Raw genomic sequence first — 23,294 nt, forward strand, 5'->3', positions numbered from 1 at the left:
TGTTATTGTGACGTTACTATGGTAATAACACTTGTCTCCAGTAGCTAACAGAAGTAGCCCTTTGTTAGACTAGAATGAGAAGGCACCTGCTTTCAGATAACGAAGTGAAAGTGGTTGGATTTGTGGCAGAACTTTTGAAATGGCATTCTAGTGTGCATGTTGCTCAGCATCACCCACTGGATGTACGGGGGGAGCCACTTCCCCTAGACAGGTTTCCTTTCAAAGAAGGCAGCATCTGTGGTCCCCTCCTCCACCTTCTGTGACTACCCCCCATCTGTAGCTCTTCACACATACTCCAACCTGGGAGGTGATCATCAAAACTTCCACTTTTTCTCCTATGTGATGAACAAAACAGATGAATGAAAACTCTGCATGGCTTAGAGACCACTTGGTTCCTGGGAGTCATCATAATCTTATGCCTCTGTGGCCCAGTAGTAGCCTGGGAGCTGTAGGCTGCCAAGCTAATAGTTGTTCCTTGGCTTCTCCAGCTTTCTTTCAGGAGTAGTAAACGGGACTCTTGACCTATGAATTTAACATTTGTATCACTACCAGACTTGCCTCTAAGTGTCAGTGCTGAAACTTCTGGTCCTGAAAAGAGGACACTTTGACCACTTACCTAAGTGTGAGTGGTCAGTCAGTTGCTCTTGTACAGACATAGGCCCGCAGGTTCCCCACAGGTGCCCGTAGCAAGCCTACTGGCAACATCAGATGTCTAGATGGCCTTCAGACATGGAATCCTAGCCAGACACACTGTAAATAATGTCTACATGCCTGCTATTTAATATCCATGTGGATTCCACAAAAGAAAAAGAGAAAATATGTAAAATATGTATTTCTCGCTTCTAGAGCACTTCTCACAGTTAGGACTTGGAACACAGTGAGGTGGTAAGCATCACTATGAGATTGGATGACTTGTGTGCACCGAGTACCCTAGCAGCCATCAGTCACCTTGGGTGATCAGGAAGGCCAGGCTGGGTTGAACTGACCAAGACCTGTGATTCAATGTCTGTCTCTGTCTGTCTGTCTATTGGGCATTTTTTACTGGCTGTCTTACTACTTAGTAATGTGCAACACAATGTTGCAGATTTTCTCATATGTATGTTTGGCTCAAAGCAAATGAAGAAGGCCCAGAGGAAAAAAGTCAACTCTGTCACATTTCTTTCCCTGCCTTGAGCATGAGTGGGTCTTTGGGGACAAGTGGGAGGGAAATCCTTTATATTAATTCCATTCTAACCTTCACTTGATCTGAGGAACATTCTAGCTGGCATCTGGGAAACAGCAGTGTTTCCATGTGGATCAGAGATAGTGTTAAAGAAAATGATGGGTCAAGAACCTAAGTCATTGTAATCTTTCAGGGATATGAGGAGAAAAGAGAGCAGATGTATGAGGAAGCTGATCTTAGGATGGTCGTGATCGTACTTTAACGTTCTGCTGGGCACCAGTGGCTCATGTCTATATTCCTAGCTACTCAGGAGGCTGAGATCTGAGGATCATAGTTCAAAGCCAGCCCTAGCAGGAAAAAGTATGAGACTTATGTCCAATAAACTGTCAGTAAAGCCAGAAGTGGAGCTGTGACTCAAGGGGTAGAGCGCTAGTCTTGAGCAAAAGAAGCTCAAGGAAAGTGTATAGGCCCTGAGTTCATACCTGAGGACCAGCACGTGTGCGCGCGCACACACGCACACACACACTCACACACACACGCACTCTAATGTTCAGCAAAGGATAATACAAGCAACATAGAAAGATGTCAGTCAAGGGCTGGGAAGGTGGCTCAGTGGTAGAGTGCTTGCCTTGCATGCATGAGGCCCTGGGTTCAATTCCTCAGCACCACATAAGAAAAAAGAAAAAAGCTGGAAGTGGCGCTGTGGCTCAAGTGGTAGAGCGCTAGCCTTGAGCTGAAGAGCTGAGGGACAGCGCCCAGGCCCAGAGTTCAGGCCCCACGACCGGACCCAAAAAAAAAAGAAAGAAAGATGTCAGTCAAGAGGAGGATAGTCTTCTAAAGGACCCAGTAGTCATTGAGAGGTAGAGCTTCTATGTCAGTTGGATCCTTCCATGGACCATGGACCTTGTGTGGTGAGGGTCCTGTTATTTGACCTTCCCTGATCTGAGTCTTTCCACAAGTGACACTAGCTAACATTAACAAGGCATTTGCTATGTGCAGATCCCTATTCTAAACTTCTGATCTGAACTATCTTTACTCATCCTCACAGTCACAATCGGGAAGGCATCATTCTTTGTACTCATTTTAGAGATTAAGAGACTGAAGGTGTGGGGAGGTGAAGTTACTTACCCAAAGTTAGCCAGAAGATAAGTCTCAGAGCTGGGATGTGAGTCAGGCAGTGGGTGGAAGAGCCTGCACTGGAAACAGTTAGTTATACTATTTGCCTTTATGAAATGTACAGGAATTGGTTTTTTTTTTCAAAATCAGAACCCTAAATGAAGTAAGACTAGAGTGGTACATATTCACTTTTCACTTTCAGTATAGTCACTTTAGCATCCCAGAAAGCACTTCCAAAGGCTCAAAGGTCCCAGCTTTGTGCCTGACTCAGTTTGCAGTTCTGTGTGGTGGCTCCAGGGTTGGTTGCTAGGTTCAATTTCTTGCTCTTATTCTCCACAGTATTGAAAGGAGAAATGAAAAGAACCTTTCGGTATACAAGTGCCCTAGCCTTGTTCAAGAGATACATTTTGTCTAGAAACTACAATTGGTGTCCTTTCAAAAGAAGTTGTGTCCTTTTTTTTTTCTTTTGCTAGTCCTAGGGCTTGAACTCAGGGCCTGGGTGCTGTCCCTGAGCCTCTTTGCACTCAAGGCTAGCACTTTACTACTTGAGCCACAGCTCCAGTTTGGCTTTTTTGTGGTTCATTGGAGATAAGAGACACACAGATTTTCCTGCCTGGATTGTCTTTGAACTGTGATCTTCAGATCTCAGCCTCCTGAGTAGCTAGGATTACAGGCATGGGCCACTGATGCCCAGGTAGAACTTCTATTCTTAATAATAAGGAGCTACTTCTATTTTTTGTTGGCACTTTACCTAAGCCTTATTTATGTTCAAGGTGAAAAATCAATGCATTGCAAGCCAGGCACTGGTGACTCATGCCTATAATCCTAGCTACTCAGGAGGTTGACATCTGAAGATCACGGTTCAAGACAGTTCAGGCAGGAACATCTATGAGACTCCTATCTCTAGTTAACCACAAAAAAAGCCGAAGTGGAGCTGTGGCTCAAGTGGTAGAGTACTAGCCTTGAGCATAACAGCCCAGCAACAGAGCTCTGGACCAGAGTTCAGGTCACAGGACCAGTACAAAAAATTGCTTATTTTCATTTATCTTTTGGCCCTGAGCCACATCTAGCTAGTCCTTATTTCTTTAGATAGGTAAAGTAGATGGCCCAAGTGCCCTGATTTATCAAGGGTCACCAGCCTAGTGGCCAAAGTCCAGTGTTAGCATCTAAAGGGCCTTAAGTTAAAGCGAATATCTATTCTGAAAAGCTATCCTTGGGGAGGGCCCAAAGGACACAGAGGCCTTCCACATGGTAGTGGGTCACAGCCCAGTGACAAGCAGATGCCCCTCCTTCTCTTGCAGCCCCTTCAATGACCGGCCAATGTGCAGGATCTGCCATGAGGGCAGCAGCCAAGAGGACTTGCTTTCTCCATGTGAATGTACTGGGACCTTGGGGACAATTCATCGGAGCTGCCTGGAGCATTGGTTGTCATCCTCAAACACCAGCTACTGTGAACTCTGCCACTTCAGGTTTGCAGTCGAGCGCAAACCCAGGCCGTTAGTGGAGGTCAGTAAGTGGGTCATGTCCTGCAAACTTAGCTGTAATGAGCAAATGATGTCTGCTTTTATGTCTGGGTTACACATACCCTGCAACCCTGCACAATGTCACTGAGGCACGGTAATGACTTGATAGAGTGTGCATGAGTGTATGTAAAACAGACAGAGAGAGAGAGAGAGAGAGATCACCAAGCAACAGAGGGTATCTCACCTCCATAAAGGGGGAGACAAGAAAATAAAAGAAACAAGCTGAAGGTAAAAAGGAAATTTGGAGGTATGGTCTCTCTGCACACCATTTGTCCAACTTGAATAGATTGCATTTCCTAAAAGGTTTCCAGGAGAAAATATAGCTGCATAGTACAATGGAGTTTTGACCTAGACTTCTTGGGTTCTGTAACCATGGGTAAGTGACCTACCTTTTAAATTACTTGATATAAAACAATAATTCAGGGCACATGAAGAAGTGTTCGAATAAAAACTACCTTTCCTGGGAAATTATTCACAACCTTTTTCCAGCTAACTCTAAATTCAAATTCCTTTTTCAAGAATGTGTGTGTGTGTGTATGTGTGTGTGTGTGTGTGTGTGTGTGTTTCCACTCCTGGGACTTGAACTAAGGGCCTGGGTGATATCCCTGAGCTTTTTTGCTCATGGCTAGTACTATATTGCTTGAGCCACAGCTCCACTTCTGGTTTTTGGGTGATTAATTGGAGAGAAGAGGCTTACGGAGTTTCCTGCCGAGGCTGGCTTCAAAGCATGGTCCTCAGATCTCAGCCTCCTAAGTAGCTAGGATTAAAGGTGTGAGCTACTGTTTTCATTATTTTTCTTTATTTTATTTTTTTGTAGATTATAGGTCTTGAACTCAGGGCCTAGGCACTGTCCCTGAGCTTTTTCTCTCAAGGATAGCACTCTACCACTTTGAGCCATGGTGTCACTTATGGTTTTCTGGTGGTTAATTGGAGATAAGGATCTCATGGACTTTCCTGCCCAGGCTGGCTTTGAACTTCGATCCTTAGATCTCAACCTCCTGAGTAGTTAGGAGCTAGGATTACAAGCATGAGCCACTGGTACCCGGATGGAATTTCTTTTCTTAAAAGGCAGTCTGTCAGTAACCCCTTTGTATAACACCTTAATAATAATAAAATCATATATTTTTTGAAAAGGCCATCTGTCTACCCAGTCATTAAAATCATAGGGCATACACACACACACACACACACACACACACACACACACACACACACACACACACACACACACACACACACACACACGGCAGGACATTTTTTGTGTTTCCAGAGACACAGAATTCATATTAATACTGTGGTATTAATCAAAAGAATTGGGAAGTGGGGAAATATCAGACTCTTCTGTTTCTTCTGTCAAATTCTACTAGTCAATTAAAAACTGGATATTTATAAAAATAAACAAATACATATTTTTAACATATTGTGGGGTAGAGCTATTAGGAAGGGGCTAAGACATATGTAACTGTAACTCCTCTGTATGTCACTGCGACAATAAAATTAATTTTTTTAAAAAGGCAAAAAAAAGAAAAAGAAAAAGAAAAGGACTAAGATATTGGACCTGCAATCTAGACTCGTAAATTATATCCATATTCTGGCAGCTACCCCAGCGACACCTACAGTTAGAACTGGAACTAGAAATCAAAAAACCTACTTGGAGACCAATTAAATGTGTGGTGCCAAGGCACTGACAGTTCTGGAGCACTCTGTATGCACATTCTCTTGGTTTTGACCTTGAAGATTTGATCAGGACTCCAAATAGGAGCCAAATGGCACAAAATTTATTTGACCTATCCCAACAGACTCTATACTTTTCTTAAGACTCTGCATCAAGTGATATTAATTTAGCCATCTTGCCACCAACATCTACTTTTAAAAATTCGTATTTGTAGAGTGCCTGTCAGGAGTGCCTGGCCCTGGGCCAGATTCCCTGAGATTTAACATTTCACAACGCCCCTGGAGAAGGGGAAATTTAATGAACTAACAAACGAGATAATTTCCCAAGCTCAATGGCAAAAGTTAAAAGGAGCCTACTTCTTTCCAGAAACATCTTGGAATCTCCCCAATTTGATATTGCAGCTTCCCTTAAGGGAGCTGGCTTCCCAGAGTGAGAAAATCCTGCCCTTGAATGGATTCTACCCAATAGTCTTCTTGACTGCCAGCTTCCAGAAAGAAAACTTTCATTTGGGTGTGGTAAAAATCCCTTGAATATATACATAATAGATAACAAAAAAAGAGAGGACTATTCATGTCTGTTCACATGCACGTATGTGTACACACATCTTGGTTTTTCTAATATCATGTATGTGTCAAATCACTGGGTAAACCTTTCTGATTGTAGAAAAGGTAACATGTACCTACACACAGAGGCTTCTTCAAAGGTGGCAATGTCCCGTCACAGCCTGTATCCAGAGTCTCAGGCCACTGTCATTAAACCAGGAAATAGGGCAAATGACCTTGAGAATGTGTGAGGTGCTCTACAAGATTTAGGGCCTCGCTGACACAGACTTCACCCAAACAGTCACCGCTGGTGAAATTTTCATTGCACAAATGGAATGTGACAATTTTCAGAGTTAATGATGATTGAACAAGTTGAAAGTGAAAGGCAACTCTTCTCAGGCAGAGAGAGGCTGGTTGTTTGATCATCCTGGGGCGAAATGAACTTGCTGTTTGACCACAAGCAATAAAAAGTTGTCTTTGGTTTCTCAGCTGGAGGACAAATGAGAACCAGGTGTGGGCAGATTTTTAAACAAATGACATTACTAATTGACTTTTCGCCTCTTAGCAAAGGACAGGCTTACTCATAGTGAGAAGTGCTCCTCAAGAATATTACCTTAGGATAAACAAGCATCTTTTTTTTTTTTTTTTTTTTTGGTCTATCAGCCAAATCTGCCTGTTTGGGTTAAGGATTAGGAGGAACTTTGCTACTTCATTTCTCATTTCTACTCTTTTAATTGCTTTAATCATTACTTTGTTTACTAGTTGGCTCAGCCTTCTCATTAAAGCAGAAAAATTCCATAGCGTTTAATTTTAAAATCGATGTGACAATAACAGCCTTTGCTGCTGGAGGAAGCAGTTTTAAAAGTCATTTGTAAATTTTATTCGTCAGCATCTAGATGCGAGCGTCCGTAGGAATTACTTCCACACCTCAGTCTGGCACTTTGCAGTAACCCCTGTCAGTCCTTCCTTGAACACCATTCTCCAATCCGCCTTCCTTCCCTGTTCCCAAAGCACTGCATGCTTTCCCTCCCTCTGCAGCCAGCAGTCCGGGGTTCTTTTCAACCATTCAAGAACCCAGGGCTGATCCATGCACACAAGCTGCTGTATGAAGTCTTTCTCCTCTCCCCGCCCCCACCACATGGGTGATTTTCTACTACCCATAGTGGCCAAAGCAATGCACCGATTTTTATTAGGACCTCCTAACTGGAAATCACCTCCCCACTTTGCCACTGACCATCTGTGTGGCCATCTGTGTCACTTGGCTCAGTTTTTCTAAACTTCACTTCAGAAGGAGGTGAGCAAGAAGCTTTGCTTTGCATGACATCTTTCCACCTCTATAAAGCTAAAAGTTCTTATGTTAAAAACACACACACACACACACACACAAAATAAACACACTCCAGCCAGATACCTGCTATAATTGCAGGTACTCACAAGGCTGAGATCAAACCCAGGCAGAAAAAGCCATGATATGCCATCTTCAAAATAACCAATAAAAGCAGGCTGGAGTTATAACTGAAGAGATATAACACCAGCCATGAACAAGCAAGCTGAAAATGCATGAGGTCCTGAGTTCAAACCCTAGTACCAGCAACACACACACACACACACACACACACACACACACACACACACACACACACACACACACAGAGGACTGGAGAAGTAGCTCAATAGTAGAGAAGTTTACCTAGCTTTTTTTAAAATTTCAGTCTCTAGCACTGCCAAAAAAAATCATTCTATACTTCAAATGGATTTATCATATTGTCTGTAACTTATATCTCAATACGTTAATTTTCTGGTGTGCATATTTGTATCTGTCTGCTTACCTATCTACCTCTTTATCTGTCTCACCTACCTATCAGCATGCCCAGACTTAGTCTTTTAGACTCATTGTCTGGATGCATTGCAGATTTTATACCTTAAATGTTTTCTTGCTGCAATGTGAACCAATAAAACCAGGGCCAGTTTCAACCCAAGAGAACTACATTGCAGTCATCTAGTTTAGTCAAATGTAGATGAATTTCTGCCATCGTGGAGCTGATGTAAATCTCATAAGGTCTGTGACCAATCATGCAAAGCTGGAAAGGGAAGCATTCCAATGAACAGAGCAAAAAGAACAGTTCTAACACATAAGCACTGCGTATCTCCATACCTAGCACTTCTCTTATGAAGCCTGCATGGAAAATGTGGCCAGAGGCAATTTGTAAGATGGATTACCCCCAAGAATAATGACCCACTAGCACATAGTAAATAGATATCCAGTAACCATAAAAGGATTCACTGAATGACTGGCCTGGGTGGTTTTATGGTCTCCTGCCTGCTCATTTTTAGTTCTCCTCATTTCTCTCTGTAAGGTGAACTTTTATACCATTCTTTTATAACAAAGGGTAAAAATACAGCAAGCTAATGAAAGGACTCGGATTGGTTGCCCAGAATGTGGATGTGGACTGCAGTCTCTGCCGTGATTGCCGTTCCAGTTGACCAATGTGCCACAGAAGTCCATCTCAGTCTGTGCAGAGAGCCTGACACATCAGTTTCTAGTGGCTAGACTTCCCTAGGACACATATATACCTGCCATGTCCACCCTTGCCCACAGAGCTCATGATGACGTTAGAGATCAGCTCAACAACATTGTGATTTAAATGAAACCGTCGGGAAGTAGTAGAAATGTGATGGGGAAAAATAAAACTTTCTAAGGCCTGCTCTTCTCTGATCAGAGACATGGTGATTGTCTCTGATTAGGTTTTCGTATTTCTATTCCCTTTACCCAGACACAGCTGATTGCTAAGAATTGTATGAACAATTTAAAACTGTTCCCTGTGAGGCAGAAGTTTAGCTAAATTGAAACTGAGAAGTGTTTTCACACATATCAGTTACCCGGAATAATAGGATGTAAAACTAGGAGGATGAGGATTAGAGATTTTATTTCAAACTTTTTTTTTAATCTATAAATCCTTTTCTTTTAAGTCATTAAAGGAAAAGGATTTGAAAGTGTGCCTTAGATTCAGTGTAATCTCCAACCACACAGCAGGGAGAGCCACACACAGAGAAGCCACTTTGTACCTCAGCACTTGCTCTTTGATAGATTCATTTAGCTCTAAACTTGACTTGGACACATACCATATGGATCTCTTAGTCTACTGTGTCTTGGCCTTATTTGGTTTTTAAGCAAAAAGCATTAGAATTTTGTGTCAGAGCATTCACTTTCATCAGCAAACACCTCCAGCAGCGGGGTAATTAGGAAGACCATATCGTCAACTGACTTGCAGAGATTCTCAGATGAAAAAAAAAAAAAAAGTCACCATTCTATTTCTCATAGGAAGGCATCCATTCCTTCCAACCAGTGAGTGAGGTATCTGAAGTCATAGTATGTGATCACTGAGTTCTATTAGATTTGTACTTTTTTTTTTTGACACTAAGGAGTTTGAATGCTGTATTTCCAGTGGTATACACATTTACAAGTCTCCCTGACATTGCTTTTTGACCACACACACACACACACACACACACACACACACCACTGCCTTCACTTGCTTGTATCACCTGCCCTTTGATTCGTGGGGCTGAAAGATTGCTCCTATCCTTAAGAGTTCTCTGTGCATTTCCTTATTAACATCTTTCTTTCAAGGTGTTCTAGATTGAACCTAGTTGATCTTCTTGCTGTCCTGTCCCGACATTACAAGTAAGCTGAAAGGGCTGATACAAAAATCACAAATGAAATGAACCTCTAGGAGACACTGCTGTACCTGCATGGACAGTGGTAAGCAGGCAAAGGTTATTCTACCTTGCATTTGAATATTCTTTGATGCCAACCAAGTATTTCCTTGACCTTCCATCCAACCACCTGCTCCGCATGGACTGCTGGCCACATCCATGTCAATGGTTGAGATGACATTTCTGATGATCGAACTCCAGCAATCCTGATCCTGAAGTTGCTCAGCCTTGAGTCTTTCTCGGCTTTGCTGGCTAATTTGGCAGTTGCTTCGTTACTTAAAGCTTAGCTACAAAGAAGCTGTTTTAAGGTATCTATTAAATTCACAGCTTGCTTCATTAAAAATCACTTCATTAAAAAAGCAAACCAACCGAAATGTTCCCATGGCCATGCCAGATGGAAGTGAACTAACTGCTCAGCGCCTGTGCTTTCAACCCATCCACTGCTGGAAAAGGATTAATTTGGAGGGAAAAATCCAATTCCCTGCATTAAAAAGAATGACACAAGAAGATGCTGTTATTTAAATTGTACTGATACTTGCAGTAAACTTGGCTTGAAATTCGTACTAGAACCACATTCTCGAGAGGATCTGTTTCACTATGAGTAGCTATTCCTTTTGTGAACCCATCTGACAACTTCAGCAAGCAGGCAGAAACACCAAGAATTGTTCTGCATGACTTTATTTTTGTTGTTCTCTGTTTCAAAAAACAGGAGGCTGAAGAATAGCCTAAATGGGTGTGTATCCCCCCACCCGAATTAAAAAACCGTTAGCATTTTGTGAGCAGCACACCTATTCTAAAGCAGCCTCTGTGACAGAGAGAAAATGTCTTTGTCTTTACTAATTCATCCTTAAGTATTCTTGGGTAGGAGAAAAACGCAGCATAGCTAAGCATTAGACACCATCTTGAAAGATTCTGGACTCTTGGCTAAGTCCAATTGTAAGAGAACAAGTAGCACAGCAATCATTGGCTGCCAGGGACAGGAGGGATTCCACAGGAGCTGGGGTAGTGGAGGTGAAGGTGTCCCTGTGCCACTGGGAGGAGAGCTTTGTAAAGGAGAGTCTGAGCGAAGACAGTGAAATGTCACCGAATGACTCCAGCTGATTATTGTCATTCTCCTGAATCCTGCTGAAATAACAAGCCACAATTAACTCGTGGGAATTGCTTTATGCAAGGTACAAGGTGCTGGGTGGAATCAAAAGGGGACATAAATTGCAGAAGGCCTGGGCAGATTTCCGAGGCAGACAGATATAGAATATGCGGTGTGCTCGCCACCAGCTCTCCATGTGCCTCCTGAGTTTGAAGTGTCAGCAACTGACTTTGAACTCCCAAGGAGGAATACCTAGTTTTAAAGAAATAGGCCTGGAACTACTGTGAATGGTACATGATTATGGTTAAATGCCGACTAGTGGGTGGTTGTTATTGTCAACAGATGAGTATTGTAAATGAACAAGGTAGAGAATATCTTCCGTTAGGCAGTGGGAAGTCGGCGGTCCTTCTGTCACAGAAACGCCATGCTACACACCGTTTGGTACTTAGAGCTTCATTTTCCAGATCATACTCTGATCTTGACTCCAGTCTGGTGGCCTTAATTAATTTACTTTCAATCCACCCATTTTTATCTTTAAGACATGAGACCATGAATTTTCTTTTCTTTTCTGGTAGTAGTGGGGTTTGAATTCAAGGCCTCCTACTTGCTAGGCAGACACTCTACCTCTTGAGCCATTCCTTCGGTCCCCAAACTACAGTTTTGCTTTTCTTAAATTGTGTTTACCCATCTCCTAAACAGAGGGAAAGTATGGCATGTGATGCACTTTATATATTCATCTTATTCCAACGTCGCAATAACCAAGACATTATCTCATTTTATAAGTTAGGGAGCTGTGACTCAAAAGCATTTGGCCATTCTTCTAAGGTCTTAGTCTCAGGACCACATAAGTGAAGGCAGAAGAATCTAGGTCTCTGGCTCCAGAGTCTACATTGTTCCAACCATACCTGGTCTATTTGTCTAATCGGGCTGTAATAACCAAATATTCTAACCAGAGCAGCTTTTAAACTATGAGAAACTCACAGTGCCATGATGGTCAGGTTCATCCAAGCTGCAGATTTCAAGCTTCTTCCCATATCCTCGCATGACAGAAGGAGACAGGTAGCTGTCTTGGGTCTCTCTTTTGTTCTTTTTTTTTTCTTTTCTTTCCTTTCTCAATACTGGGGCTTGTGAACTCAGGGTGTGGGCACTGTCCCTGAGCTTCTTTTGCTCAATGCTAGCACTCTACCATTGAGCCACAGTGTCACTTCCAGCTCTTTCTGTTCATGTGGTACTGAGGAATTGAACTCAGGGCTTCATGCATGCTAGGCAAGCACTCTACCACTGAACCACATTCCCAGCCTCAGGCCTCTCTCTTTTTATTTTTTAATAAGAGCACTAACCCCAAGCATGAGGACTTTGTCCTGGTTACCTAATCACTTTTGAAAGACTCCAGCTCCAAATACTCTTTTTAATTTAAATTTTATTGTGAAGGTGATGTACAGAGAGGTTACGGTGACGTAAGTCAGGTAATGAGCACATTTGTTTTTGAAGTGTCACCCCTCCATTTTCTCCCACTGCCCCCAACTCCCTTCTCCCCAGGTTGTAAAGTTCTTTCTCCAACATAGTGTCTAGTGAGTAATACTGCTGAATTAGTTCACCCTTTGCTCCACCATTTCCTTGATTCCCCTTCCCCTCCCCAAATCAGATAAACTTATGTACAAGACAAACGGTACAGAATTCAAAAACATTGACAGAAGGGAATAAACCAAAAAGGGCAGAAAAAAAAAGAAAAAAGAACTAACAAGAGACTTGAGATTTCAAACTATGAACTTCAAGATACATTCATTCCACAGCACTCAGCTTCTTCCTTTGCCTATTGACATGCACAGGTGCGCACACTCAGAGCTGAGGACCTTTTTCCCAAGAACTAGCCTTTCCACAGGCTGAGATATAACTCAGAAAGAGGAGTTTTGAGCACTGAGTGTGTAACTCAGTGTGTGAAGCCCCAGGTTCAATTTCCAGTAGTGCAAAATGCAAGATAAAAAACAGAGAGGAGAGTGATACAATTATGATTAATGCTTTTGTTTCCTCTTAGCACTTAATTTGTTTATTAAATCCAGATTTGTTAGGGATGAGGAACAGATGAATGGATGGAGTAGGGACAGTCTTTAGAGTACTGAAACTAATTTGGTATGGTGGCATAACGTTGGACACAAATTATTATACACTGTCAAAGGCTATAGAATGTAACACACTGAGCTTGAACTCTAGTGTAAGCTGTGGACCTTAAGTTAATGATGACATATCAGTGTAGGTTCACCAATTACAACACCTGTGCCGTTCTGGTAGGGGTTGTTGATCGTGACTGATATTGAAGGTAGGGTAGGGATATACTGGACCTCTCTACTTTTCATTCTGTTTTGTTACGAAACAAAGTGTAAAATCTATTTATAGGAGAGAGACTATTATGTGCCTGTGTGTAAGAGAGAAACAGAGACAGAGAGAGCTAGTACTGGGCTTCAATTTAAGGTTTCTGGCCCTCATTGACATTCTACCACTTGAGCCACAGCACCACTTTCAGCTTTTTGGTGGTTAATTAGAGATAAAAGTCTCATAGACTTTCCTTCCCAGACTGGCTTTGAACTGTGATCCTCAGATCTCAGCCACCAGAGTAGCTAGGATTGCAGGCATAAGCCACCAATGTCTGGCTATAAAGTCTATTATTTTTAATCCCAGTATGTTCCAGCTGGAGTATGACAATAGCAGAGTGGCCTTTCTTCTCTGTCTCTTCATACTCTATGGTAACTGAGAAACAAAACTTTTGGCTACCCACTCTGAGAAAAGCCACAAAATGTTGCTCTTAATCCCAGGAAACTTCACATAAGTTTTTGTCTTTCTTCTCATCTAGTTACTTCTTGTGTATTTGAGTCTTCATTTCACTAAGTCCTTATATCACCAATTTCTTCTGAGGTTTCTTTCAAAGGAGAACGTTACTAGCAAGTCTAGTAAATGCAAAAGTATTAAGAGCCTTGTCTCTCCACTCACGAATGGTTGTGCTGGTAGTCCTTCAAACTGTGGCAGAACACATGTGTGAATTATATTTTATTAGGCACCGGTGGCTCACGCCTGTAATCCTAGCTACCGAGGAAGCTGAGATCTGAGGATCGACGTTCAAAGCCAGCCTGGGCAGGACACTCCATGAGACTCTTATTTCCAATTAAGTACCAGAAAACTGGAATTGGCACTGTGGCTCAAGTGGTAGAGCGCTCGCCTTGAGCTGAAGAGCTAAGGGACAGCGCCCAGGCCCAGAGTTCAAGCCCTATGACCAACCAAAGGAAAAGAAAAAAAAAAAAAGCTCTCATTGAGATTATTGGCATTTTTCCTTGAATTATTTGTATAACTGTCTCCATTAGTTGCTACAGTTCTATTGACAGGTGCAGCACATTGGGTCAAGGTAAGAAAAGATCCCATCAGATCTTTGGTCTTCAAGGCTTGGCCTTTGGTCTTTGCTTTTTTGTTTTTGTTTTTGTTTTTTGTTGGTTATGGGGCTTGAACTCAGGACCTGCATGCTGTCCCTGAGCTCTTTTGCTCAAGGCTAGTGCTCTACTATTTTGAGCCACTGCTCCACTTTTTGAATGGTTAATTAGACATAAGAAATTCACAGAGCCTTTTGTGCCCAAGCTGGCTTCAAACCACAATCTTCAGATCTCAGCCTCCTAAGTAGGTAAAATTGCAGGCATGATCCACCGATATCCTTCTCCTTCTTTGTTTTTTGCTGCAAATATATTTCCACCCATGCCTCAATTGCCTTCCTGCACTGTTGAAGAGATGAGACCGTGTGAGATTGTAAGAGATAAAAACTGTTTCTTACTTGGTGCCAGTGGCTCAGGCCTCTAATTCTAGCCACTCAGGAGGCAGAGATCTGAGAACAGAAGCTTGAATCCACCCTGGGCAAACAGATCCATGAGACTCTTACTGCCATTTAGCCAGCAAAAAGCTGGAAGGGGAGGTGTTGCTCAAATGATAGAGAGCCAGACTTGAATTAAAAAAGCTAAGCAAAAGTGAGAGGCCCTGAGTTCAAGCCCCATATCAGTACAAAAAAAACTCCTCATTACAGTTATATAAATTACAATTATACAAATAATTCAAGGAAATGACAAAAGGATATATTTGAACTGTAGTGAATATATTAGCAGAGAATTGTGATGTGTGTGAATATCATAAAAGAAAGGGAGCCGGGCGCTGGTGGCTCATGCCTGTAATCCTAGCTACTCAGGAGGCTGAGATCTGAGGATCGCGGTTCAAAGCCAGCCCGGGCAGGAGAGACCGTGAGACTCCTATCTCCAATAAACCACCAGAAAACCGGAAGTGGCGCTGTAGCTCAAGTGGTAGAGCGCTCGCCTTGAGCTGAAGAGCTGAGGGACAGCACCCAGGCCCAGAGTTCAAGCCCCACGACCAACAAAAAAAAAAAGGGGGGGGGGGAAGGATTTTAAGCGTTTGGCTTAAAATTTGAAAAAAATAAGTTTAATTCTTATATATGTCATGTATAAACATGTAAAAGGATCTGTTTGTGAAGAGTAAAGTCAGAGTAAAAGAAAGAAAAGTAAACTCTATTCTGTCATGACTTCACCTCCAGCAATGCTATTAAAAATAGGAAGTTGGAACAAGTAGTAGGGTTCAAAATCTCTTTAGGTTCTGAGGGAAAATGACTAATAGAGTTTATACAAAATGCTGGCTAGTAGACACAGCAGGAAAGTTGTAAAATAGAATTTATAGACATCTAAATACTTCAATCAGGGAAGAATCAGTAAAAGCAGAAATTGGGAGATGAAGGGAAAATTGTCACTATATGGTAGAAAAATCATGTAGTTCCTCTACACTGTCTGCCCACTTCCACTCACTTGCTGTGTATATTACATACCTAGTGGGGATGGGAGAAAAGTCCTACAAGATAGGTTAAGAAATGGCTCCCATGCTTTTCTAACATTAGCTCATCTGCTTAACATTTATGATTTTAATGTTAAATCCCAGAAGTCATTCACTTGACAGAATAAATACATGTATACAGATGTGTCTGTTGTATATCTGAATAAAAATATAGCCTAACACATATAATGGAATTTATGCAAAATGAAAGGTTTCTTTAGGGAAATTTATTGTAGGAACTTCAGATGTTTTTAACAACGAATATTCTAGTCTAATTTTTATTCCTTTTTATTTTTTGTGGTTGTGAGGATTGAACTCTGGTTTATGTTTACTAGCAAACACTCTTTGTCACTTGAGCCATTCCTGAACTCTGGGTCTGTGTGCCATCCCTGAGCTCTTCAGCTCAAGGCTAGCGTCTACCACTTGAGCCACAGCTCCACTTCCGGTTTTTTCTATTTATGTGGTGCTGAGGAATTAAACCCAGGGCCTCATGCATGCAAGGCAAGCACTCTACCACTGAGCCACATTCCTAGCCCCTAGTCTCAGAATTTTTAAACAGAGTTATTGAGATATGAGGGGTGGAGATACTGGGATTTTGAATTCTGTACCTCTTACTTGCTAAATAGGTGTTCTACCACTTGGGATGTTCTACCACACCCCTCAGCCTTTTATCAAGCTATAACTCACATACAATTATTCTCCATTTAGTATGAACTGATTCAGTAGCACTTAGTTTATGGTTCTATAACCATCAACAAAATCGACTTTAGATCATTTATATCACCTCAAAAAGAATCTTCACATACCTCAGCCTCCATTCTGAAGTCTTCCATCCCTGCCCTGTACCCAGCCTGAGCAACCACTAATCTATTTTCAATCTCTATCAGTTTACCTGTTCAGCAATTTCATATGAATGGCTTCTTTGACATAGCATAACATTTGCAAGGTCAGGTCTAGATTTTATAGGAAATTTATCTTAGCTTTCCTTGCTATAGCTATACCTTTTATAAAGTTTATGATTTCTCCTATTTGTTTCACATACCCTCCCCTCCTTTCCTGTTCCTACTGGTTGTCATTTCCTGAGGCCTTAGCTGTACTACTGTTTTGGACACTTTAATGCCCTCCTGTTCATAAAAAAAGGCACTTTAAAAATTAGGAATCTGGTGCTGGAGACCAGTGGTTTCCGCCCCTCTCGGAACTTGACTTTCTCCCTGTCACAGTTCAAATGATGGAAGCCTGTCTACTTTTTACTCTCCTATTTTGTGGAAATCATTGGTACATTGATTTTTTTTATATTATCTAAACCTTTGCCAGCCTTGCTCAGTATGAGTCCTTTTTCCCCTTTAAGCCTAGTAATTTAGTTATGTTCTTATTCTACAATACTCTATCCTAGATTTCATCTTTTTAATCTCACATTTTGTGCCCTACTTTCGTTCTTTTTAATTTTGGGGGTGGTTAGGGGCTAAGCAGAAATGGTGGTTCTCAGAAGGCAATCAAATCTTCTCAAATTCATCAAAACTTGACAATTTAGACTGGATCAAAGAGTATCCCAAGACACCATAGGAAAATATTCCAGAACAATGCTTTTTGCCTTGCTCTGAGTCTCAGATAACAGTAAAGAATATCCAAGAAGTCCAGGGGCCCATTGAAGGTAAAGGGATGGACACAAAGTGAGAACTCTTTAATCTAGATTTGGTGAAGTGAATGAAAGGCACATCTGAAATCTTAAAGGTAATGAGCAGCTTAGACATTGTGAACATTGAAATGCATACGTATTCCAAATTTCTTGTATGATGATCGGCTTTCTTTGAAATTCAAGGAAAATAAGGTACCATCATGATCGCAATTCACCATCTTCCTTTCTCTTTCCTTTTCCTTCCCTTCCTTTTCCCTTCCCCTTCCCTGCTCTCCTCAAGTGAACCTTTGGGCGGTTCCAACCCCATTGTAGGCTAGGGCGTGTCTAATGCCAGCAAGGTTAGCCAGTTCCTCCTAAATACCTATGTCATTTTTGGACAACAGAGCATTGAATTCTCCTCTTTCTCCTATATTCCAGTTTAGGCTCTTATTTCTGTACGATCCTGGTACCTTCACCCCTTAATGTTTGCTTCTGTGGGAAGTAATTATTCAAAAGCATAGACAGCTGGAATCTAACAACAGGGGAGCAGAGAGGGCATTAGTACTGTCAACCTTACAATCTAGAGGGCAATGAGAACCAAGGAAAAGCAAAGAAAGTATTAGAGAAATGGAGGCTGAGTTTCTAAAGTACCACACAATAGTACAGTGCCTGAGTGCCTGTCTGGCAAGCATGAGGCACTGAGTTCAAACCTCAGTCTGCCAAAAAATAAGATACTACACAAGTTGGATTTGGTATGGATCATACCTGTTATTCTAGCATTCAGGAGGCTGAGAAAGGAGGATCACAAGTTCAAGGCCAGCCTGGACTACATAGGGAGACTGCATCATTAATTTTTTTTAAATGACACAGTATGAATCAATTATTTCCAAAGTAAATAATTTCAGTTTTTTGGTACTGTGTATCTTATTAGCTATTTCTTCTGGAAATTGTATTTTCTTGTTCTCCATCCCCTCTTAATGGTTTGATTGTTTATGTCCTCTTATGTTTCTGGCTTTACATTGATCACATATGCCATGTAATTCTACAGTATCTTCTTATACTTCAGATGATATAAAATAATTTGAGATGATTCATGTTTTGCTTATATCTGAAGTTGCAACTGAACATAATTTTTTTTTTCATCTGATCCTGCTATGCTACTAATCTTATCTTTGGGAATTTTGGAACCATTAGTATAAATGTGTGTGGCCGCTGGTTGTAATGGAGCTCACCTATACAGACAGGAAGGAGGAAGAGTTTAGAGGATCACAAGTTGCAGGCCAGCCTGACTTATGTCTATGTCAAAAGAGGAGGAAGGGGGAGGGGGAGAGGAAGAGGAGGGGGAGGCGGAGGGGGAGGAGGAGAAGGAGGAGGAGAAGGAAGAAGACAAGAGGAGAGGAGGAAGAAGAGAACGAGGAGGAAGAGGAGGAGAATGTAGCACAAGGGCCAAACTAAAATGTCCCAGACACAAATATAAAATTTATAGCACCTTATAGCCCATTAATTAGCTTATTGGCCTACTTTCTCCAGGGAGTGTCACAAATCTCCTGAATGTCCTTGAATATGACTTACAATTCAGCCAAATCCCAGCTGTGAATGCCAGAGCAACTCCTACAAACGTGCACAGAGCAAAATGTACTGTAGTGAACTAGATGAGAAGATTCTGGGTGAATCATCTTCTGTATGTCGGTAGCTCTGTTATATTTATCTAAATTCTGCCCAAAGCAGTTCTATGGTTTGAAAGAATTTGTTTACTCCTTCAGCTAATATTTACAAAGTATAGATATTTTAGGAACTGGGATGTAGCTGTGGACAGGCCACATGAATGTCATGTTGTAAGAGAGCTTACCTGCTCAGAAGAAAGGCATAGAATAAACAAGAAAGTAAAGCAAAGCTGGCTTCAAGCTCCTAGGGTACTGGATGCCTGGGTGAGGATGTGTATGGAGGTTTGGGAAGGCCCCACTGAAGAATGGTGGTGAGTGGAGGTATAAACCACGAATGAGAAGGAGCCAGGCATGCATGAAGGCATCTGGGCAAAGGGTTGGCCACCCCTTAGGCCGAAGACAAGAACTGGTTTGGTATTAACGAAACAGGAAGAAACACTGCCCAGAGAGCATGAGAATCCAGGAGCTGGACTTGAGATGCCTGAACCTTTCTGTCGTGGATCCTCTGGAGCTCTGTGGAAGCCCTAGGTTTTTTATTGCATTTTAAAAAATACATAAGAATGCAAAGGAAGCCGGGCACTGGTGCTCACTTCTGTAATTCTAGCTACTCAGGAAGCTGAGATCTGAGGGTTGAGGTTCAAAGCCAGCGCAGGCAGGAAAGTCCATGAGATCCTTATCTCCAGTTAGCCACCAGAAAACCAGAAGTGGTGCTGTGGCTCGAGTGGTAGAGTGGTTTGCCCTTAAGCTGAAGAACTCAGGGACAGTGCCCAGACCCAGATTTCAAGCCCCTCAGCTGACCCAAAAAAAAAAAAAAAAAATACAAAGGAAGTGAATTACATTAAAAGACAAAGTTGCAATATAGAATGTAAGTGCTTCTTTATTAGCACATCATTCTAAAGTGGATCTAATAATTACCATTGAAGTGGCAATATTCAAAATATCGGCAGCAGTTATACTATACTCTAAAGTGTCTGTGATTTTTCTGTTGATGACAGTCACAGATACTGCTCATGCCACTGAGACTACCTATATAACATAATGGAGTGATCACCTTCAACTAAAAAGAATTTATTTATGCTGGGCATTTGTGGCCTGTCATCCTATCTACTCAGGAGGCTGAGATCTGAGGATCACAATTCAAAGCCAGCCCAGGCAGGAAAGTCCATGAGACCCTTAACTCCAATTAACCACCAGAAAACACTGTGGCTCAAGTGGTACAGTGCTTGCCTTGAGGTGAAAATCTCAGGGACAGCGCCCGGGCCCAGAGTTCAAGCCCCACAAACAACAACAACAACAACAATTTTTAAAGATGTTATCCCCTCCCTCCAAAGTCACATAGCCTGTATATCCTGTGAATTTTCCCATGGATCCATTAGAGGTCTGTGGACTCCCAAGGTACCAAAAATACCTAAGGCCACATGGTGCAGAGCTCTGTAGACAATGTGGAATTTTAGGAAAGAAAAGTGGTATGATTGTGCTGCTTTATAGAAATGGACTTTTAGTATTACAGGAATGAAAGAGAAAAAAGTGAGGAGGGTGTTGCATGGCTCAGAGGAAAGACGTGAGGGACTTGGGAGCAGTGATGCCTAAAACATGGGGCGTGATAGCATACACCTGTACCCTGAGCCTTTAGGGGGCTGAGACAACCAGAAATATGAGTATGTGTTTCTGAGGCCAACCTGAGTTACAGAGAGAGTCCTAGACCACCCTGAACTACTTAGTAAGACTGGGTCCGAAAGAGAGAGAGAGAGAGAGAGAGAAGAAAGAAAGAGAGAAAAGTAGAGAAATAGAAGGGACCTTGGAATATGAAAGGAGTGGCTGATAGATGGTCAGTGGAGGTAGAGGAACAGGTCAACAGAGAAATGAAGATGGAACTACACTGATTTAAAGAACCACCGATTTGGCTTAGTAGGAGAGTGCTTCCCTGGCATGCATGAAGCCCTGGGTTTGATTCCTCAGTACCACATACACAGAAGTGGTGCTGTGGCTCAAGTGATAACAGTGCTAGCCTTGAGCAAAAGAAGCTCAGGGACAGTGCCCAGGACTGGCAGAAATAATTTTTAAAACCCCACAGATATTGGTTGCTACATGCTAATGTGGCTCAGTCTGGCAGAGGACGAGGTTTATTGGAGAGTTGGGGGTGGCAGGTGGTGGATCCAGTGTTCCATTTGGGCCTTGTAAAGTTTAAGCTGTTTGTTGTCCACTTGGGAGACATCAAGTAAGTCTCTGGAGACACAGCCTGGAGCTCAGAGGAGGTTGCCTGACAGATGATCTCATACTTTTAGTGGATGCTGCTGTTCTGAACTGAAGCTGGAACTTAATCGTTCTGTAGTGCTGCTCTGACAATTAGGGAGTCCTTCACCACTCTGTTCAAAGTTATACCTTCCCTACTCCATCCAGGGGGACTCCCACTTTCACATGCAGTGAGATAACCACACTGCCTTGGGAAAACTACAAGCTGTGTCCTGTCCCCTGCTTCCAAGCCTGAGCCTTATCCCCTGCCCAGTGCTGCTTCTCCAGCTTCATCCTCCATGGGAGTAGATAAAAATCAGGACCAACGCCAAACACTGCCTATAAATCCATCCCACCTATTCAAGAGGCTGAAATCTGAAAAACACGAAGAAAGCCCATGAGACTCTTAGTGCCAATTAGCCAGAAAAAAGCTGGAAGTGGATCTGTGGCTCAAATAGTAGAATACCAGTCTTAAGTGAAAAAAAAAAAAAGGAAGTGACAGTGCCAGGCCCTAAATTCAAGCCCCAGTACTGGCACACACACACACACACACACACACACACACACACACACACACACACACACACACACACACACACACATACACACACATATATTCAGGTCAAGATTTCAGTGCGAAAGCATGCTAAAGGAAAATTGCTGAAAGACTATTAAGCTGATATGGACACTAGACCATATGTGTGTGTATGTATGCACATATGGTATTGTGTGTACACACACATGTGTGTATGCATAGTCCTACAATCAAACAGTCTAAAGTTTGGTATATGCATGTGTGAGACACCATGACGAAACCCTTTTAAACATTTAACATACTTTTTAACAAAAAAGAAAAGGAAAAAAAAGTCTTAGGCAGAAAGTTTCAAACATTGGCTCCTCCATCACATGACCTTGAAGAAGTAACTTAACCACACTGAGCCTTAACATCCTGTTTCGAACTGGTAATGAAACCACCACCTGGCATTGTTAAATTTCATGAAACTCTCTGGCACATGATAGATATTCAATATAAAATTTTTGTTAAACCAGATTTGTGTGATTTCTAAGGTGGACATTTGGTATTGTGTATACTTCTCAAATATTTCAAGGTGATTTTCTTCTGGGAAAAAAAAAAGTAATTGTATCTAAACTAGTACAAAAGTCCTTGAATAATCTGTTCGATGTCTCATGTTATTTCATGACCTACAGAAGAATAAATAATGTTCCACGGTCATTTTTACCTTGGCAAAAGAGCTTGAATAAAAGCTACACGTTTTTCGTCTTGCAGCAACAATGCATAGATCTAGTTCTTGGCTCTAAGTCTAGGCTAAAAGCAATGAACTTGACAACCTAGTGTTCACACACCAGCACAATTTCTGCTTCCTAGTCCATTTAATTAGTCTAACTAATACTGTAAGATCATTCCTGGTCAAGCCTACGGGCAACTCAGTCGTGTGATTATTTTGATTGAGCGTCCACTGTGTTCCAGCTCTGTGCTTAGGTCAAGGCACGGAAGAATTAAGAACAAAGTCCCCCCCATCAAGCAGCTTTCCTTGAACCGGGTTAGCCGTACAGGGACACAAAAACAGAAGTGGCATCCTTTCCGAGAGTAGTCTACACCCTGCACAAAATGCAGCTGGGGAATGCTCACAGGGGTAAGGGACATTTCCAGTGAAAAGGAGTCTTTGAGCTGAGACTTACATGTTGAGGAGACAGCCTTCGTTTGTAAACACTGAAAATAAAGGGGCAGCTATTAGGAGACCCACTCAGAGGAGGGAAGGGATGAAGTCAGGCCCTTTATTTCCAAAGGGATCGGGCTTCATTCTATACATGGGAGAATTTAGAGCCAAGAAAGCAACATGATTTGCTTTATATTTCTGCAAGTTGTCTCTGTCAGTTGTTTGGAGACTAGACTGTAGGGTGACCAGAGTGGGAACAGAGAGGCTGTTGCCTCCAGACAAGAGATGATGGTGAGCCAGACTGGAAATGGGGAGAAGTGTGTAGTTGGAGGCAGTCCCAGGAGGGCTCGCTGAAAGCCTGTGGACAGCGAAAGGAAACAGGATGGCCAAGCACCAAGGAGAGAGAGGCATTGGCT

At 42.1% G+C, this 23,294-nt stretch overlaps 1 protein-coding gene across 3 annotated transcripts in view; it reads left to right on the plus strand.

The window, feature by feature from the left end:
- Window positions 1-23,294, plus strand: part of Marchf3 (membrane associated ring-CH-type finger 3) — a 152,807-nt gene that overhangs the window by 110,668 nt on the left and 18,845 nt on the right. For all 3 annotated transcript variants that reach the window (XM_042674373.1, XM_042674375.1, XM_042674374.1), the window contains exon 3: window positions 3,580-3,784. In XM_042674373.1, the coding sequence (XP_042530307.1) occupies window positions 3,580-3,784 (205 nt within the window). The remainder of the gene's footprint in view (window positions 1-3,579; window positions 3,785-23,294) is intronic.

The sequence above is a fragment of the Dipodomys spectabilis genome, unplaced genomic scaffold, assembly GCF_019054845.1.
Source record: "Dipodomys spectabilis isolate Male_0828 unplaced genomic scaffold, ASM1905484v1 ptg000019l, whole genome shotgun sequence".
Classification (NCBI taxonomy): domain Eukaryota; kingdom Metazoa; phylum Chordata; class Mammalia; order Rodentia; family Heteromyidae; genus Dipodomys; species Dipodomys spectabilis.